The 17659-nt window shown below is 44.6% G+C and overlaps 2 protein-coding genes across 2 annotated transcripts in view; one reads left to right on the top strand and one right to left on the bottom strand.

The window, feature by feature from the left end:
* Window positions 1-2681, bottom strand: part of DAPP1 (dual adaptor of phosphotyrosine and 3-phosphoinositides 1) — a 60156-nt gene extending 57475 nt beyond the window's left edge. The window contains exon 1 of the mRNA XM_060147613.1: window positions 2480-2681. Within this exon, the coding sequence (XP_060003596.1) occupies window positions 2480-2580 (101 nt within the window). The 5' untranslated portion in view covers window positions 2581-2681. The remainder of the gene's footprint in view (window positions 1-2479) is intronic.
* Window positions 1-17659, top strand: part of LAMTOR3 (late endosomal/lysosomal adaptor, MAPK and MTOR activator 3) — a 125120-nt gene that overhangs the window by 72738 nt on the left and 34723 nt on the right. The gene's annotated exons all lie outside the window — the stretch shown is intronic.

Here is a 17659-nt window from a genome sequence, read left to right as displayed (position 1 = left end):
CCAGTAGCCTAGAGGTTCAAAGAAGAAGTTTCATTTTATTCAGAATTCTGCCAGAGGCAACAGGTCATTTTCAAGTTTGCTCAGATCTTATGACCTATGAGAGGTATATCAGGATTGTCCTAGAGGCACAGGTACTAACTCAAGTCCATTATTAAATTCTCAGGAATTTTGTAGTTAAACCCTTGGCAGCTTGAAAATGCCTGTGATTGGAGTATTTATACCAGGGAAACAGGCAGACTCTTGAATCAGGGCTATCCCTCACCCAGGTGGTTTAACTAACACACCACTGAGTATATTTTAAAAAATGCTTCTGAGGTTTCTTACTGGGGGGACGAAAATGTTCTAAAATTGATTTATGGTGATGGCTGTACTACTCTTTAAAGGCACTACAGGTTACTGAATTGTACACTGGAAATGAGTGAGCTCTATGATCTATAAAATATACCTCAATAAAATTGTTAAACAAAATGCTCCCAAACCCACAGACGAAATGTCAACGTTTATTAATGGCTTTAAGATTCAGGTACATATCCAACAAATAAGCGCACATTTACTCAGTGCTTCTGTTGGATTTCTATTCTATGCAGTGATTCTCAACCTTGGTCTTGCTCTGAAATCACTTGGAAAGTTTAAAAAGAAAACGCTCACCCCCAAGATACTGATGTCATTTGTCTGGTGTGTGGCCTGGGCAGGAATTTTAAAAAACTCCTTGGGTAATTCTAGTGCACAGCCAAGGTTAAGAACCGCAACCGTAGAGCAATTGCCTGTTACAGAAACCATCTTCCAATGTTTAAGACATTTCCAGACTTTATGAAATAGTGAAGTAAGCACCTTTTTGGGGTGTTTCTGGGTTGAATTGAATGTCCATCTCTGCACACGGAGGGAAGACACAGTTCTGTTTCCTAGTGGGTTTTACCTAAGGTTGCTTCCTGCTACGGGCACTAAGGTGGGGAGAAGAGACAGTGTTTAGCTCATCTTTGTCATCCAAGTGAGTGTTAAGGGTACTCAAGCACAGAGCCTAGGCTCAAAGATGGTTGAATTAAAGGACCAGAGCTGAATATTTCCTTTGTCTCTCTTCTCCTCTGTGGCTTCCTACCGATCGTGGGCTGGGAATCCACATAACCAAACACATAACGAATGATAGTTTAATAATTTCATACGGATCTAAGTGAGAGCCAGGGTCCAGCCTTAGTGCCTGGACTCTGTGACACCCGCTTTGGACACTCAGGGAACATTTTACCTCTGCAGTTTGGGGATTTGGTCTAGAAGGCTAAAGGTGTCCTGGAGCTCTGACTCCCTATAAGGGGAGTTTACTTTACTGAAAAGTCTAGCTGTTACGTTTGATTTACCTTATGAAGGTAAAGTTCAATTCTGAGACCTCAAGTTTAAAATCTAAAGACAGGACTTATTGAGAACGCTTACAACACCCCAAAATACAATCTCTGCAGTCTTGACGCAGAGAGATTTCATCCCTATTTTAGTTTTTCTCTGGATAAGGACATAGACTTGGCAGATTGGAATCCTGATTGGTAACTGATGTGTGACCGCAGGCAAGTTATTCAATCCCTTTGGTGCTTGTTTTCTTCCTTTGTGAGATGGAGATGATCACAGCTCTTGAGTGTTTGTGAAGATTAGAGCTATTTAGTGAGACAGCAGGTGCAGGTGTCGCCCCTTAGGAATCACAGGTGTCAAAATCAGCCTCACCAGGCTATTCCCGGTGCTTCAGGGGAAAGGAGCAGTTTCTGTAGGAAATCCCCTACGCCTCTCTTGTGTAACATTTGCTTCTTTTATTAAGTATCCTGATGAGTTGTCGCATCTGGTCCCTTCTTAAAGACAGGACCACAGTGCCTCTTCCTACCTAAATGTGTAACCTGTCTGGGGCAGAGTGTTTATCCTCTTCCTGACTTGTTAGTACTTAAAAGGCTCAAGGTTGCCCTAAAAGACATACATGCATACAAGAGCTCACAAACGCAGTGTCAGGAGAAAGAAACACACATGGGACACTGCTGTAGACACTTCCTCGTTCGTTCTCTTTTGAAAAAGTCCCTCTCCCTTACTGTAGGGTCTAGGCTTTCTGTTTATCTCACCAGCAGCGCAGCCCTCTTACTGTCAGTAGCTTGGAGCTCAGAACTTTTTATAGCACATTTATTCATAGACCAGATCAATAACAAGGAAACCCAGCAACAACCGCGACTACAGCCCAATTCTGTCCCTAAAATCTCAAAGAACATCCAGCATTTGATTTTTTTGTCCCATTTTCTCCACCTACTTGTTTTCACATGTGGAAAGGTAATCCATACTTTCACAATGGAATTGGGCCCCCACAGACACAGATGAGTAAAGTGGAAAGGATAGAAGATTGGGGTGTCAGAGAGAAGGAGTGCTAAAGAGAATCGTTCATCAAGATGAGCATTTGCGTAGGGGTGAGGAGTTAAGGTTCACCCAACAAGCACCTGGAAAAGGGGACCTGCCCACTTACCCCAAGTCCTGGAGCAGCTCAGCTTCTCCGTCCGACCTGCTCCACAGATCTGAAGGATCCTGGATGCTCATTTTCCCTTCTGGAGATTCTGCTCTGCCCATTCGCACCCCTCGCGTCCGCTAAGCCCCTGCGAGGTGCTCTGGGTGAGAGGCAGAGAGAGACACGTCCTGCTGCCCCTCACGCCCTCCTCTCCCCGCTGAGAGAGAAGCCAGCTGTAGCTGAGTCTCCAACCAGCAAGGAAGTGAAACCTGCTTACTCCTCCCACCGACACTCCCCACTTAGGTGCTGGCAGGAGTGCTGCCTCCGTCAGGAAACATGCAAAGCTAGGTAGCACCTCTGAGGACACCCACACTGCATCCTGCCGCACGCAGCTTCTGGCAAAGGAAATAAAGATCAAACTGCTCCAACTGAGAGTGACTCTTAATTCCAACTCTCTTCGTGAGGCCAAAGCATAGTTTTTCCTTAGTGCTATTTGCCTCCGGTTTGTCCAGGAGGCACTCCATCACCTACACCTTCCGTCTCACACACAAACATAAGGAACGTCGAGGAAGCTTCTGGATCTGGAACATCTTTCAAAGGGGTAAAGAAATCAGACTCAAGCCACTAGCTTCCATCAGGAAGTCTGGCTTTTAGCACTTTCTCAGTAGTTCTGCTTCAATCACCTAAGCTTTCCAGCATACCCTTGACGTTCAGGTTGAGCACGATTCAGAGACAATTATCGTTCCTCCGTGGAAGAAGGATTGGGTGAGAAGAAGGTAGGAAAAGCTGCAGGGGGGCCAGCCAGGTGCCCAGCTAACAGGGCAGGTTAGAACTCCTGGAGTCTTCGAGTTCCACTTCCTTCCCTGGGCTTATTCACAGCTGGTATTGCTCTGGGTCCAGACTCATGTGTAGAGAATGCCAGCTGCCGAAAAGTCCAGAAGGGAAACTGTCATCACTCTGAATGCTGGGGAATTGGACAAAGTACCGTAATGAATGAACAAAGAACATATGTTGCTTCCTGTGTTCTGTGTATGTAACCTGCAGGAGAGAGTATGCTTCTCTCTCTCGCTTGTTCTCTCTCTGTCTCTCCCTCTTCACACCTGACTCACTCAAGGTTCACCTGGGTGCTCTATAACTCACTTCTCCCAGTGTGTCTTGAGGACCAGCAGGGTCCCCAGGAGCTTGTTAGAATGCAGAATTTGGGTTCATCCCAGCGCCTCTGAACCAGTATTTGCATTTAAACAAGATCCCCAAGTTGACTCCTGTGCGAGTTAAAGTTCGAGGAGACCGCTTTATAGGAAACCAAGATAGCAGAGCTGTTCCAAGAGGAGGGGCTGGTCGGCACCTGGCATTATTCCAGCTTTTCTTACAGTCCTTCCCTATGATCTGTTTGTCAGTGATGTGTGAGACCCTGGCTTACTCTGCCTGCCAGGGAGAGATTCCTGAGTGGAGACTGAGCTCTGATTATGGTACATCAACGTTTAAAATTCTCTTGGCTACAGTTCGGAGAGAAGCACAGTGTCCACCTGCAGCAGAGGCCAGTCCTGGCCAGGAAGGTGCTGAATGTGAACACAGCAGAGATAGGGGGAGAGCCGGGCAGAGTTCTTGTTTCCTTTCTACAACTCTTTGTTCAGGGTTTTAGTAACTATTCCGTTCCTGTTTAAGCAAATTCTGGTTGTTCTTTTGCTTAACTTTTTTTTTAGGAAAGTAGCAGAATTTACTAAGACAACCCTCATCCCCTTTTCTTTTTTTAAAAAACATATTTTTATTTTTTACTTTTTTAAACATCTTTATAACTGCTTTACAATGTTGTGTTAGTTCCTGCTGTTTAACAAAGTGAATCAGCCATATGCATACATATATCCCCATATCTCCTCCCTCTTGCGTCTCCCTCCCACCCTCCCCATCCCACCCCTCTAGGTGGTCACAAAGCACCAAGCTGACCTCCCTGTTCTATGTGGCTGCTTCCCACTAGCTATCTATTTTACATTTGCTAGTGTATATATGTCCATGCCACTCTCTCACTTCGTCCCAGCTTACCATTCCCCTCCCCGTGTCCTCAAGTCCATTCTCTACGTCTGCATCTTTATTCCTGTCCTGCCCCTAGGTTCTTCAGAACTTTTTTTTTTTTAGATTCCATATATATGTGTTAGCATACGGTATTTGTTTTTCTCTTTCTGACTTACTTCACTCTGTATGACGCTCATCCCCTTCAATCTTCCTGTCCCCTCCCTTTCTCATTTTGCTATCCCATCTGTTGTCCTTTCCTTTGATGTCATTCCTTCTTTTTGTCACTTATTCCGTGTTCCCCAGGACCCCTCCCACCCCTCTGCTCCACTAAGTCCGCATGCTTTCAGCGTCATAGGGGAACCAGTTGCCGCAGAATTACTAGATGGTTTCAGTAAAATGCTGGACAGTCATAAAATATTTGGTAATATTTTTTATATTAGATGGGTCACATGCTACATTATTTCTTTTAATTAAAGAAACTGCTACTTTTGCTTTCAAACACTTTGCAAACAAGCACAAAGAATATTTTTTAAAAGCACATAGTTCACTTCTTATTTATTTCATTATTCTATTTTCAATGATGCTTGTTCATGGAACTGAATTCTTTCCACACTGTATTGCACATAGAAATGGGCACAATCGAGCGTTTTAACAATTTTGGAACATCTTATTTTTTGTTGGAAAAATATTTTTTTTTCAAGAAATGTTATAAATGTTATCAAGATAGTCATCGTCGGGATGACTATCACACTCAAATCATCAATTTTCTCATAAAGAGGCTTCAGGGAGAGCTATTTTGTCCAGATTTGAATTTTCTTTTCTTTTTCTTTTTTTCAGGATCTTAGTTCCCTGGTCAGGGATTGAACCTGGGCCCCAGCAGTGAAAGCACCAAGTCCTAACCACTGGACTGCCAGGGAATTCCCCAGATTTGAATTTCTAACATTTGGGACTACTCTAAGAAGAACTTTTTCAAAAGAAATAGTTCCATGTGGTTTTTTTTCTTATAATTTTTCAAGAAACTTTTTCTTTTTAAAATTTTTTTAAATTAATTTTTATTGGAGTATAGTTGATTTACAATGTTGTGCTAGTTTCAGGTGTACAGCAAAGTGAATCAGTTATATATATATACATATATCCACTCTTTTTAAGATTCTTTTCCCATATAGGCCATTACAGAGTATTGAGTAGAGTTCCCTGTGCTATACAGTAGGTCCTTATTAGTTATCTATTTTATGTATAGTAATGTATATATGTCGATCCCAATCTCCCAGTTTATCCCTTCCCTTCTTTCCCCCTTGGTAACCATAAGTTTGTTTTCTACATCTGTGACTCTATTTCTGTTTTGTAAATAGGTTCATTTGTACCCTTTTTTCAGATTCTACATATAAGCGATATTACATGATATTTGTCTTTCTCTGTCTGACTTACTTTACTCAGTATGACAAACTCTAGGTCCACCTATGTCACTGCAAATGGCATTATTTTGTTCTTTTTTATGGCTAATACTCCACTGTATATACGTACCTCATCTTCCTGATCCATTCCTCCGGGCTGAAGACACTTTTAAATCTTTTCCTAATTTATTCGTCTCTACAGAAAGCTCACATATCACAGCGTTGCTTCACACCTGCTTACCTGGCAATGGCAGCTCTACTCATGCTCTTCACAGCACAGAGGGAATGGTCCTTTAGCTCCTTTGGTTGGTTAACTGTTAACTGTTACATAAGCATGATCTCTTCTCCATCATTGATGCTGGTGGGAAAGAAAGGATACATGCTGTAAAGGGAAACCATGGCTTGGGAATACCATGGACTGAGGTTACCATAGCTTGGGGTTGAGGGACCCTTACTCTGTTTCCCACTGGCTGTTCTCCCCACCCATGAAAAAAGAAGAAATTATCATTTCATATTAAATTGGAACAGAGGAACAGCAGAGGAAGAAAGAACTAACCATTGTTTCTCAGCTGCAGGCCGACTTTCCAAAGGGAAGTCTTCCAGCTCTCCTCCTAATTCTGTGGCCAGCTCACAGCTGCCATATTGCTTTTAAAAGTATGCCAGCTGGGGCTTCCCTGGTGGCGCAGTGGTTGAGAGTCCGCCTGCCGATGCAGGGGACACGGCTTCGTGCCCTGGTCCGGGAAGGTCCCGCTGTGCCACGGAGCGGCTGGGCCCGTGAGCCATGGCCGCTGAGCCTGCGCGTCCGGAGCCTGTGCTCCGCGACGGGAGAGGCCGCAGCAGTGAGAGGCCCGCGTACCACAAAAAAAAAAAAAAAAAAAAAAAAAAAAAGTATGCCAGCTAGAGTTTTATTTCAAGCTGCCACTTCTGTGTTCTCTGCCACAATTATGTGATCACTTACTACAGTATCAAAGGCCAAGGCAATTGGTTGTCTTGAATTAACTGGGACCCTATTTCGTTTTCTTCTCTCGTCTAGATAACCAGTCCTAGCTTCTTTATTGGATAAAGCTGTCTGTATGCGGCTATAACTCGCCAACTTCCAGGTATAAACTTCACTCTAATCCCTTCCTCTCTCAGGAGAGCAGAAAACCAGAAACAAATGAAAAGATTTTCTCTGAAGGGGAAAGGAAGGATATAAACACGTTGGATTTTACTTTCCTAAGCATTCCTACAGAAAATATGGTTTCCTCAGTGATTTAAAGTTCTGAAAAAATAGCATCAGCAGACCCAAGGTGTAGGCTCTCAGACGCTCAGGAAATAGTTCATAAAGGTAAATTTTAGTCATTGAGAAATACAAAGCAGCCAAGTGGTGGTGTCAGCTAAGCCTGGGGTAGAGGTGACACTGCATGACTTTTTTTTTTTTTTTTTTCTGGTACTGGGGCCTCTCACTGCTGTGGCCTCTCCCGCTGCGGCGCACAGGCTCCGGACGCGCAGGCTCAGCGGCCATGGCTCACGGGCCCAGCCGCTCCGTGGCATGTGGGATCTTCCCGGACCGGGACACGAACCCGCGTCCCCTGCATCGGCAGGTGGACTCCCAACCACTGCGTCACCCGGGAAGCCTGACAATTTCTTAAATGCTTCTTAATATTCTTTGTGTATCTTCTAAGATATAAAATATCACTTCGATAATTAGGAGATATGAAGTAGAAAACCTCTTTTTAAAAAATTAGAAAGGAGCGTGCTCTTAGTCACCTAACATTAAATCAGAGGTCAGACAGGGTAGAAAGCAGGGGATGGGGTAGGGTGGGTCTGGGGAGTGGGGATGGCCTACCCCTGCCAAGAGGAGCATCTTATCACTGAGGTCGTTCGGAATTGCTGGTGGCTGACTTCTCATGGGGTTTATCATTGTTTCTCATTTCTTACTGGCTATCCTTGGGGTTGGATTGCTCTCACCCCCTCATTTACCCTGCCTTTGTAGCTACTGATACAGGGATTCTTGTATTTGGAGGAAATCGCTTTTAAGATTCCTTTAAACTTTGAGATATTCGGACTTTCTGGAACAATCCTGCAGGGTTGCTGAAGCTCTCCTGCCCACAAGCAGTACGCATTATGCTTTGTGTTGAAGCTGGGGACCATTGCATTCAACAGAACACCTCTTATCGCTGTGATCAATATGCCTTCAAATAGAGCGGTGTTTGTAATAATTTTAAGAAAGCACGTGTACATGTGGTTTAAGAAGAGTGCTTTGTTTTATGTGTCTCCGACTAATTTCCTAGAACGGCAGTATGACTTTGTTCTCAAGTAGTGCAAGCAGATTAAGTGATATTATGTTCCCTTCCGCAAAGTCCTTACTTCAGCGCTCTCTGCCATTTTAACAGACTAGGTCTCAAAAATAAGCAAACATCTGCCTTCGAGGGTTAACGGGACAGGTGCTCTTTGAGCTGGTGAAGGGTGGCACCGTCTGTATGGAAAGGTCATGCTTAACTGTCTTTGCACTGATTGCTGAATAGTGAAAGCACGGACTGAAGTGAAACCTCAAACACACCAGCTTTTGTTTTCCAGCTTGCAAAATTTAGCTGCTACCTCAACAAAGTGAAACTATGTCAGGTTACACACCTTTAGATCTTGTGGGCCTTATTTTAATACTTTTTGTCTTGGTCTGAGTTCATTTGAAAAGATTGCTGTACTAACTAATAGGGGCAAATAGCAAAGAGCAAAAATTATTTGACCAGCTGGCCAGCTGAGATATTTCTGAGATATTCTAGCTTCTCTGGAGGCTCCAGGGCAGAACCAGGTTATGAAAATGGGTCAGCCTTGAAATCACCCATAATGCTGTGGGAGTGGCAATGGGGAGTGCAGAGGGAATGGAGTAGCTCAGCTATAATTTCAAAATGTTTGGTCCCCCTTAGGGTGGAAATTAATCAACAGGAGAGGTCTTAGAACTTTTCGTGGAGAGCATCTTAGAGAGAATCTATTTCAACTCCCCTGTTTAACACGTTGGGCAAATGGGTTGGAACATAATAAAGTACTTGTCTGAGGTCCGGCAGCTGGTCAGTGGTGGAGCTGAGTGAATCTGACTTAGCTCACGGTTCTTTCCTTACTGATTCCAGTGATTCAAAAGCCAGCAAACTTCAGTGTTTTTAAGTCACAAAATGCTTTCTGGGCTAGAATTAAATTCATACAAATTTATATTTTATATATGACATGCAAACACACACACACACACAAACACACACACACACATATGATATATATTATTTGTCCATTTGGAGCCTGCATGGAATGAAGATAAACTCTCAAGTGAAAACCAAGGTTTCATGTCCTTATATAACTCTTTTTGAAACTGAATCAATAAAAGTATATTTCTTAAAATAGACCTTATGATAGAAGCTGTAAGAGTTGACATGATAGAAAAATATAACTTTATTCTAGTTACCGGGTGCTTTAACTTGCAGATCAGCCCTGCCATCGGGGAGCTTTCGGCCCCCCCTCTCCTTCACCTCCACTGGGCAGGACTCCTGTGGTGAGGATATGCCGCCACTAGGTGGCAGTCATACCGTACCGGTTAGGGGGTTCTGCGGCGGCTGCTTCATCCAGAGCGGAGATTAGATCCATTGCTTTTTCCTCTTATCTATAAAAGTATGCATAGCTCTTTATTAAAGAAGCCGAATTTAAGCACTACTACCCAACACCTCATTTGTAGAAGATATACTAAAAACCAAACCATTAAATGATTCAAGTAACGTTCATTACCTCCCTCATCGGGCTTTAAATGGTTCCGTTCATTATTCTGCCCTCCTTGCCTTTAAAGCTTTCCGACCCTTACCAAAAGGATTTGAATGAGTAAAAAGAGATTTGAACCTAAAACTTCAATTGTATACCTAGAAATGATTTTTGTTCCTGCAATTACAATATATTTTAAGCACTTACTTCCCCCCGCCCCAGTTAGTAAATATAAATCTTCAAAGCATCTAATTTTTCATGTAAAATAAAGCATGTGGGTGACTATCAAACTGCTAAAGTAGAAGTCTTTTATTATTAACTGTTAACTATTAAACGGCTAGAGCAGAATCCTTTCACGGAATGAAGTTACATTTCAGGGACTTCCCTAGTGGCCCAGTGGTTACGAATACGCCTGCCAATGCAGGGGACACGGGTTCGAGCCCTGGTCCGGGAAGATCCCACATGCCGCGGAGCAGCTAAAGCCCATGCACCACAACTACTGAACCTGCGCCCTAGAGCCGGCGAGCCACAGCTACTGAGCCCACATGCCACAACTACTGAAGCCCGTGCGCCTAGAGCCCGTGCTCTGCAACAAAGAGAGGCCACCGCAATGAGAAGCCCACGCACTGCAATGAAGAGTAATCCCCGCTCGCCACAACTAGAGGAAACTTGCATGCAGCAACAAATTGAGAGTGGCGCTCATTGACAGAGAACATGATTTGGCCACAGCAAGAATTTTGAAGTAGATTGTTTGTCACTGCTCCTTTCTGGCCTATAGGTCTCTGGTTAACTATGTAAATGTGAGGTCTTTGGTATTTTAAACATTCTAATGATAATAAAGAGAAGTTTCCCTTAAAATGTAATTGTGTTTTATTTTGGTCTTTTTGGTCTATATTAAGGGGACTATTACAAAGGTGATTTTTTTTCTAGAAGGTTAAGTGGAGTGAGAAAGCAGGAGGAAGGGCAGAATTATGAGGAACTAGAAGAGGGTTTCAGAAAAGAAAAATGAAGGGATCAGGGAAACTAAAAAAGAGGGCCCTTGGCTAAATTGATGAAATAGGTGACTGTTAAAACAATAATATACCAGAAGTAGAAAGGATGAAGCTGAAGGGAATTTAAGGATCCAAAGACCATGTAGAAGGAAAAATTAATGGCTCCAGAAGACCCTGGAGGGCGGGGAGCTTGGAGTTAGCGCACTGGATAACCAAGACCAAGCACTGGAGCTGGGCTTCTCCCAGGGTGTCCACAGCCTCAAAATCCTAGCCGTGCCCAGGGCCCGGAATCTGCATCCTTGACCATCGCCCCAGGTAATTCTTATGCCCTCCAAAGGCTGAGGACTCTTGGAGACTAGGGAAGAGCCTGCAGACCAAGAGTGGTATGGTGACAGATTTGGGGGCTTGCGGGTAAAGGATGAGTGCGGTAAGCCTGGGCCGAGGAAGCTGGGCATGGCGTGCCCGCTGTCCATGTTTGCACCTGTCAACATTCTTCACCCAGGTAGGCTCAGTCATTCCCTTGAAACATCTGTGTGTGCTGGCTGGCAGTGGGCTGGGGATGGGGAGAAAGGAGAACTCCTAAAAGCAGGAAAGGCCAGGATCTCTTCCTGCTTGCACGGTGGCAGCTAAGTGATCCCAAGTTCTCTTGTGCCCGTGTCTCCCGGCTGCAGCTCAGCTGAGACTCAGCTCTCTGCAGGCGTCAGGGTGTGGTGGCTCCCCGTGAGGATCCTCCCTGTGTGCTCCAAGCCTTCTTAGGGGTCAGGGATTATTCAATATCACTGGTAATTTGCGGGCCCTGGAGTCCCATGAAAGGGAATTTGAACTTTATCCAGACTTAGGGTTCAGACACACACATGCCTGACAGACAGGGGCAGAAGCTGGATTTCGGGGAGTGACGAAGGGGGTCCTCAGGGCTCGATGCAGGCAGGTAGCAGTGGCTTTTCCTGACCTCAACTCAACCTAATCTCTCTCACCCTCTTGCACTTCGTGTCCTGGAAGGAAAGGGCCCGATGACACTCAGTAGTGTAACTGTTTCCTAGGTGATCCACATCCGTTTGGGGGGCATTCATTCCTTTAATTAATTAATTTATGTATTTAACTTTTTATTTTATATTGGAGTGTAGTTGATTAACAATGTTGTGATAGTTTCAGGTGTACAGAAAAGTGATTCAGTTATACATGTACATGTATCTATTCTTTTTCACTCCTTTCATTTAAAAAGTGCTTGTTCCAGCCTTCCCCATCCCATATCCTGTGGCAAATCCGATGATCTCCCCAAGATTACACTTTCGTAGTTACTGCTCTTCTCCACTCTGGCTTCTGCTGAAATCTGGGTCACTTTGCCAGCCGGCTGCCGTCTGAGGTCAGGTGAGGCTTCCCCTCACTGCACCCCCGACCTCTGGCCACACGTGGTCCTTCGAACTTCAGTTCTCCTGCCAAAGATTTGGAGACAGCAAGCTTTACTGAAGGTTTGCTTGGAGAGATGGAGAGAGACTCATACTGTAGCACAGCTCAGAGAAAATCTTCACGTTGAATACTAGTCTCTCTCTGCTGAATGTCTTCTTCAGCACCTCCCCAGAGCATGACTTGGGGATCAGTTTTGCCGTCTGATCACATTCTCCACCATCTTGCATGAGGCTCCTCTCTTCCCCCAACCTTCTCTGTCCCTGGCCTCCTCTCCAGAAAAGAGGTGGCCACGTGGAGGGAGATGTTCTTACCTGAAAAAGAGGTGAGTATCAGAGACCATGAAGCAGATGGCAATGCGCTCCAGGTGACAGTAGAAGAGAGAACAGCTGCTCTGGGCTTGGAGGTCTGGAACGTGTCCACTTTTCCCATGCGCGGTTGGAGACCTGTGTCTGTAGCAGCATTAAACTTCAGAGACTGGAAGCAGAGACTGCCCAAGAATTGAGCGGCAGCTGGAGCAGTAGGTAGAGGCCCGAGTGTCTGTGAGAGACTCCCTTCCCCTTCCAGGACCCTCGAGACAGACACAAGAATGGGGAGTGACTTGGACCGGGCCACTGGCGGGTGGAGGGTGTGGGTCGAGTCAGCACGGGGACAAACTGGTAAAGGGGCTTTACCTAGGACAGCCAAGCTGATGGGAGACAGTCAAGGAAATCTACCAGGGAATAGAATGAGGTCCACTTTCTTGTGTCCTCATATCCTCTTTCAACATCCAGAAATGGTCCATTGTCTTTCCGACATGCAAACCCCAAATAAATAAGTATACATTAGGGGCTTCCCTGGTGGCGCAGTGGTTGAGAGTCCGCCTGCTGATGCAGGGGACATGGGTTCGTGCCCCGGTCCGGGAAGATCCCACATGCCGCAGAGCGCTGGGCCCGTGAGCCATGGCTGCTGGGCCTGTGCGTCCGGAGCCTGTGCTCCGCAACGGGAGAGGCCACAACAGTGAGAGGCCCGCGTACTGCAAAAACAAAAACAAAAATAAGTATACATTAAGCTGCGAGTCAGTGCTTCCTAAACTTTAATATGCGTATTTGTCATCCATGGACCTTGTTAAAATACAGACTTTAATTCCAATTCATTAATATTTCATTTCTCATCAACATCAACCCAGGTGATGGGCCATGGGCCGAACTTTGAGAAGCAAAAGTATAAGCAACCTGGTGTTCTCTTGCCAGCACCCCCAGCCCCTACATCTGCAAACAGCAACCAAAAATAGGCACTCAGGGAAAAAGACAATTCTTAGCCCAAAGGGCTAGACATTCATGGTGGATTGTAGGCTCTAAGGTAAAGCAAGGGCCGTGAGAGTCGGGGGGTCGGGGCAGTGGCTGTCCTGAGACTCCTCATTGGATGTCCTTAATGAGAAAATCTATTTCCTCTCATTGGACTGGCCCAGGGACAGCACATATTCATAAATTCCCTTCTCCAAAGCTTTTCCTTCTAAGGGGACTTCTAAGATGTCATGGCGTCTCCTGTGACCGTTCCCTGACCAGTTGGTGACTCTCTTATAAAGTGGCACACTATGACTTTAGCAGGGTTGTTTAGATTCCACACTTGACCTTTTAATTATAAGATGAAAGGCTTGGACCATTTTCAGAGAACAAGGTAGGGGGATTATTTCCGGGGACTCCTTGGTGCCCCTAAATCAGCTGGGGGAGGCAGCCAATTTCACCTGAATCAACAGTGCTACAAAATCCTTCCTTGAAGAGGTCTCCTTCTAAGCACCCAGGAAAATATAACAACGTATCACAGCAAACCTTTGTCCCAGGGTTACTGGCTGGGGCACGACCTGCGGCAGCTGTGCCCAGCCCCAAAGTGACATGTCTGTTTAATCCTCGCCGGTGTGTCAGGTCATCCTTCCAGCTCTTCTTTCATACAGCCGTGTGCAGAGAAACTCCCCAGAGGGTTCTAATTAGAATTTTTCAATCACATCGACAAAATTCAACCAATAGAAATTCACCACCCCGGCCTCAGGAAAGCTAAAAGTCTCCAAGTAAAACTTCGTTTTTAAAAAGATTTTACAGGAAGAAAACAAAGGAGTAGACTTGGGTGGAAATAAAAACAGTCAAACAAAAAAAAGGGGCCAACTGGTAGTGGCATAAACTGTTTGTTTATTGAGGATTATATTTAAATGCACACGTTTGAGAGGAGAAAGTGGCTTTCAGGGACCGGGAAACTCAGCTTGCAGGTTGTGTGTCTGGAGAAATCTCTCAGCAGAAAATGGTCCCACGTGAGTCCAATGTTACTGGATGAAGAATTCACAGAACACTAGAGAGTCACTAGCTTGGGGAAGAAGAGAACAATAGATGTGGCTACGAAGGCTTCTGCTTTTCAGGAAGGGAAAAGGCACATGACGGTATGGAGGATGCCCGATAGCAAACGTGTAACAAGGAGCCAGGTCGGCATAGTTGGGCCCCGGTAATCCACTCACCTTCTATCCAGGAAGGAAATTCATTTGACTTTAAGTGGGTAGTCAAATAAAAAAAATCAGAGGACATGTGAAATACCAATTAAGAAGAGGTCTTGGGACTTCCCTGTTGGTCCCGTGCTTAGGACTTCACTGTGCCTCCACTTCAGGTGGCACAGGTTTGATCCCTGGTGGGAAACTAAGATCCCGCATGCCACACCACGGCCAAAAAAAAGAGAAATAAAAAAAATTTTAAATTTTAAAAAAAGAAGAGGTCTTCCCTCTGTATTTCTGATAGTCATAAAATAAGTTATTCTCTGCAAGTTATCCCATGGAAGCACTGCCACTGTAAAACTGATGCTGTCCCCAGTATTCTATTCTCAGCACCGAACCTTGTTTAACAAAAGTGTTTTAGTCGCACTAAAAGTAACTGCGATTACCTAAATTGTTCAAGGTGATTATTTAGATGCTAAGCAAGGACCCCTAAAAGTGGACTGACGGTATCACGTGTCAGGCCCTTTGAAAGCCACCCTGTACCATTCCCTCATCTGATCTCGTGACCTCTGTTTGAAGGTTGGGTATTTTATTATTTCTGAGGTAGAAACAAAAACCCAAGGCTTGCATCTAGAAACGGCAGTGAGAGTGAAACCCTGCTTCAAACTCTGGGTCTATCTGGCTCCAAAGCTCTTGTTCATTCCCACCCTGTTCTCCTGTTGCACCCAAGGAGGTTAGGGCTCCCCAGGGAGTGGAGAAGGCACCTTGCCGGCCTATTGGTGGGCTCACTTTTCCCTGCTTAGGGCTGGTGCCCCAGGCTGCAAATAGACATCTCCAGAGGTGAGATGGTCAGACCTCAGGCAGTGAGGAATCACAGATTAACAGGTACATTTCTCAGCCTTCTACACAACAAAGAGAATGCTGTAAACAGCAAATACAATAGTTGTCTGTAAGACATTTTTAAAAAGAAGACAAAAAAAAATATCGATTTTCAACATCATTCCCCAGCAACTCGTGGAAGGTACCTCCTCCAATTTCCAAAGAATAACCTACTTCTTCTTTCTCTTCCTCACCACTACCTCTTTTCATCCTGATTTGTATAATGATAATACAATCAACCCTTGGAGTTAGACTCATTGAAGGTTTATTTTTAGGCGAGCTTTAAAAGAACTATGCAGCCCACCTGTGGCAATTAAGGATCCTAGAATGCTCCCGAGAGGCTGGTACCCTGCGCTGGCTGTCCTCCAGTTCGGGTCACTATATTTAGCCAGACTAAAAGTCCTCCCCTGCCGTAGAGCTTGAGGCCACGTTTTCACTTCCTGAGTTTGCATGTGGGGTGACCCATTTTTTAGGGGGGCCCTCCTACCTTCTGAACCTGGCTCTGCCTCTGCTCTGTTTTCAAAGGGCAAGTCATTCACTCCTTGGGACTCAGCCTGACCATCTATAGAGTAGAGTGGTTCATGGACGCCTGCCATGAAACATAGTGAATTCCTGGCAATGACTCTGGAAGTCTGGAGTATTACATGTCAGCAGCGTCTTCCAGCATGGAGGATGGGAAGTAGCATGGGCAGATGATAAGTTTCCACCGAGTGTAGGACCCGGTGGAGCTGGCAGATTTAAACAAGGTTCCACATGAGAGGCCGTGGGCTGGGAATGAGCCAGAAAGAGGCCTGGGGCAGAGAGGACTTGACCGGAGAGGGTGTCCAAGGCTCTGAGAAAGGGTCTGTACTTTCCATGCCTAATGTCACACTGCCCCTGTGTCATGGGAATTTGCATCACGGCTAGCTGTAATCACCAACACTCATTCTTATTAGTGGCAAGACGGCATTTTTACAAAGAATGTTACTGTTTGTTTCCCCTTGCTTGGGAAGTTCGTGTCTTGAGAATGTTTGGTTTTAGGATCACATACAGCGGTAAAACTCACTCTTGTTAAAAACATCTTCTCAGTCATATATTTGTTCATTTCTTTTGTAAGAGAAACAGTCACAAAGAAAAAACCTCATGTCAGCTTTGTGGAAACTACCTAAAAAATCAAAAAGAGGCGTAGCGAATTTCCTAAGCACGTTTTTCCTTTCAGATGATGTTTTCATCGTCCTCAAACTGTAAGGTAATGATATAGTACAGGAATCAAAAACTCCTTTTGGACAAAGAGTTTCCTACGAGGCAAATTTATGCAAGTCTTCTTCTGTAAGTTGAGGCAAACCTCAAACACGCACAAACTCACGTATACACACACACAATTACTCTGAAATCCTACGCTGTAAATACTCCTTTGAAGGTAACAATGATCATAATTGTCAATTGGATCAACACACTGCTCAATAATAACTATGAATAAACATATCAAAATGCCCACATCTGGGTACCAAATTTGCTTTATATTTCTGTGTTTGTCATTCGAGAGTGTATTTTCCAAATCGTGTTTTACAAGTGTTTTCGAAGGAGTAAAAGCAAATGTTATTACCGAAGTTGTTCAAGTTGATTATCTAGATGCTGGGCAAGATCACTTAAAGGTATTAATTCCAGTAATCTGAATCTTTTAAAAGTTTTCAACCAATAAAATCTTTAATAATTGCTCTGGAAATACACGAGCGCATTAACTTTCTCTCAGAGGAATTTGAAACTCTTCAGCACGAATTCCACTGAATTGCTTTACTTCCGCCATTCCTGAATGAGCTCTTTGGTCAAAGGGCTGCTGCCCGTTCTGTTCCTGAGGCAAGACCTACAGGCTTCTCAGAGCAGAGGTGTGTTCTTGGGGGACCACCTCTTTGGAGCTCCCCAAGATCACAAGTCCCCCTCCTCATAATCTTTGGGAAAGAGCATGTTTCAAGATGGCATTCAAGGAAGGCATAACGCTTTCTAATTGGCCAAAAGCAATTGCTTATGTAGATAAGGGTCTTAGTAGATGTAATTAAAATAAATGAACCTCATCCCATGCCATCAGGCCAAAGACCTGGTCTCCCCGCTTAAAAGACAAATGCTCGTGCCCTTTGTATCTCTGTTACGAGATTTCCCATAACGTTTGCCTCTACACTCTGCTGAAGTTTTCTAGAAGAAATTTGATCTCAGAATATTCTCCTTCTTCTTGTCTTTAGTTTGGAAGGTTCACCAGAACTGAAACTTATATTTCCCCAATTGTTAACTTTCCAAACAGAGGAACAGAAAACAAACAAAAGACCACCCTAAGTGTTCCCAAATATCTGCACTAGCAGCCGTCACCTCTGTC

The sequence above is a fragment of the Lagenorhynchus albirostris genome, chromosome 4 (assembly GCF_949774975.1).
Source record: "Lagenorhynchus albirostris chromosome 4, mLagAlb1.1, whole genome shotgun sequence".
Lineage (NCBI taxonomy): Eukaryota > Metazoa > Chordata > Mammalia > Artiodactyla > Delphinidae > Lagenorhynchus > Lagenorhynchus albirostris.
The sequence above is the reverse complement of the archived record's forward strand: the minus strand, read 5'-3'. Positions and strand labels throughout refer to the sequence as shown.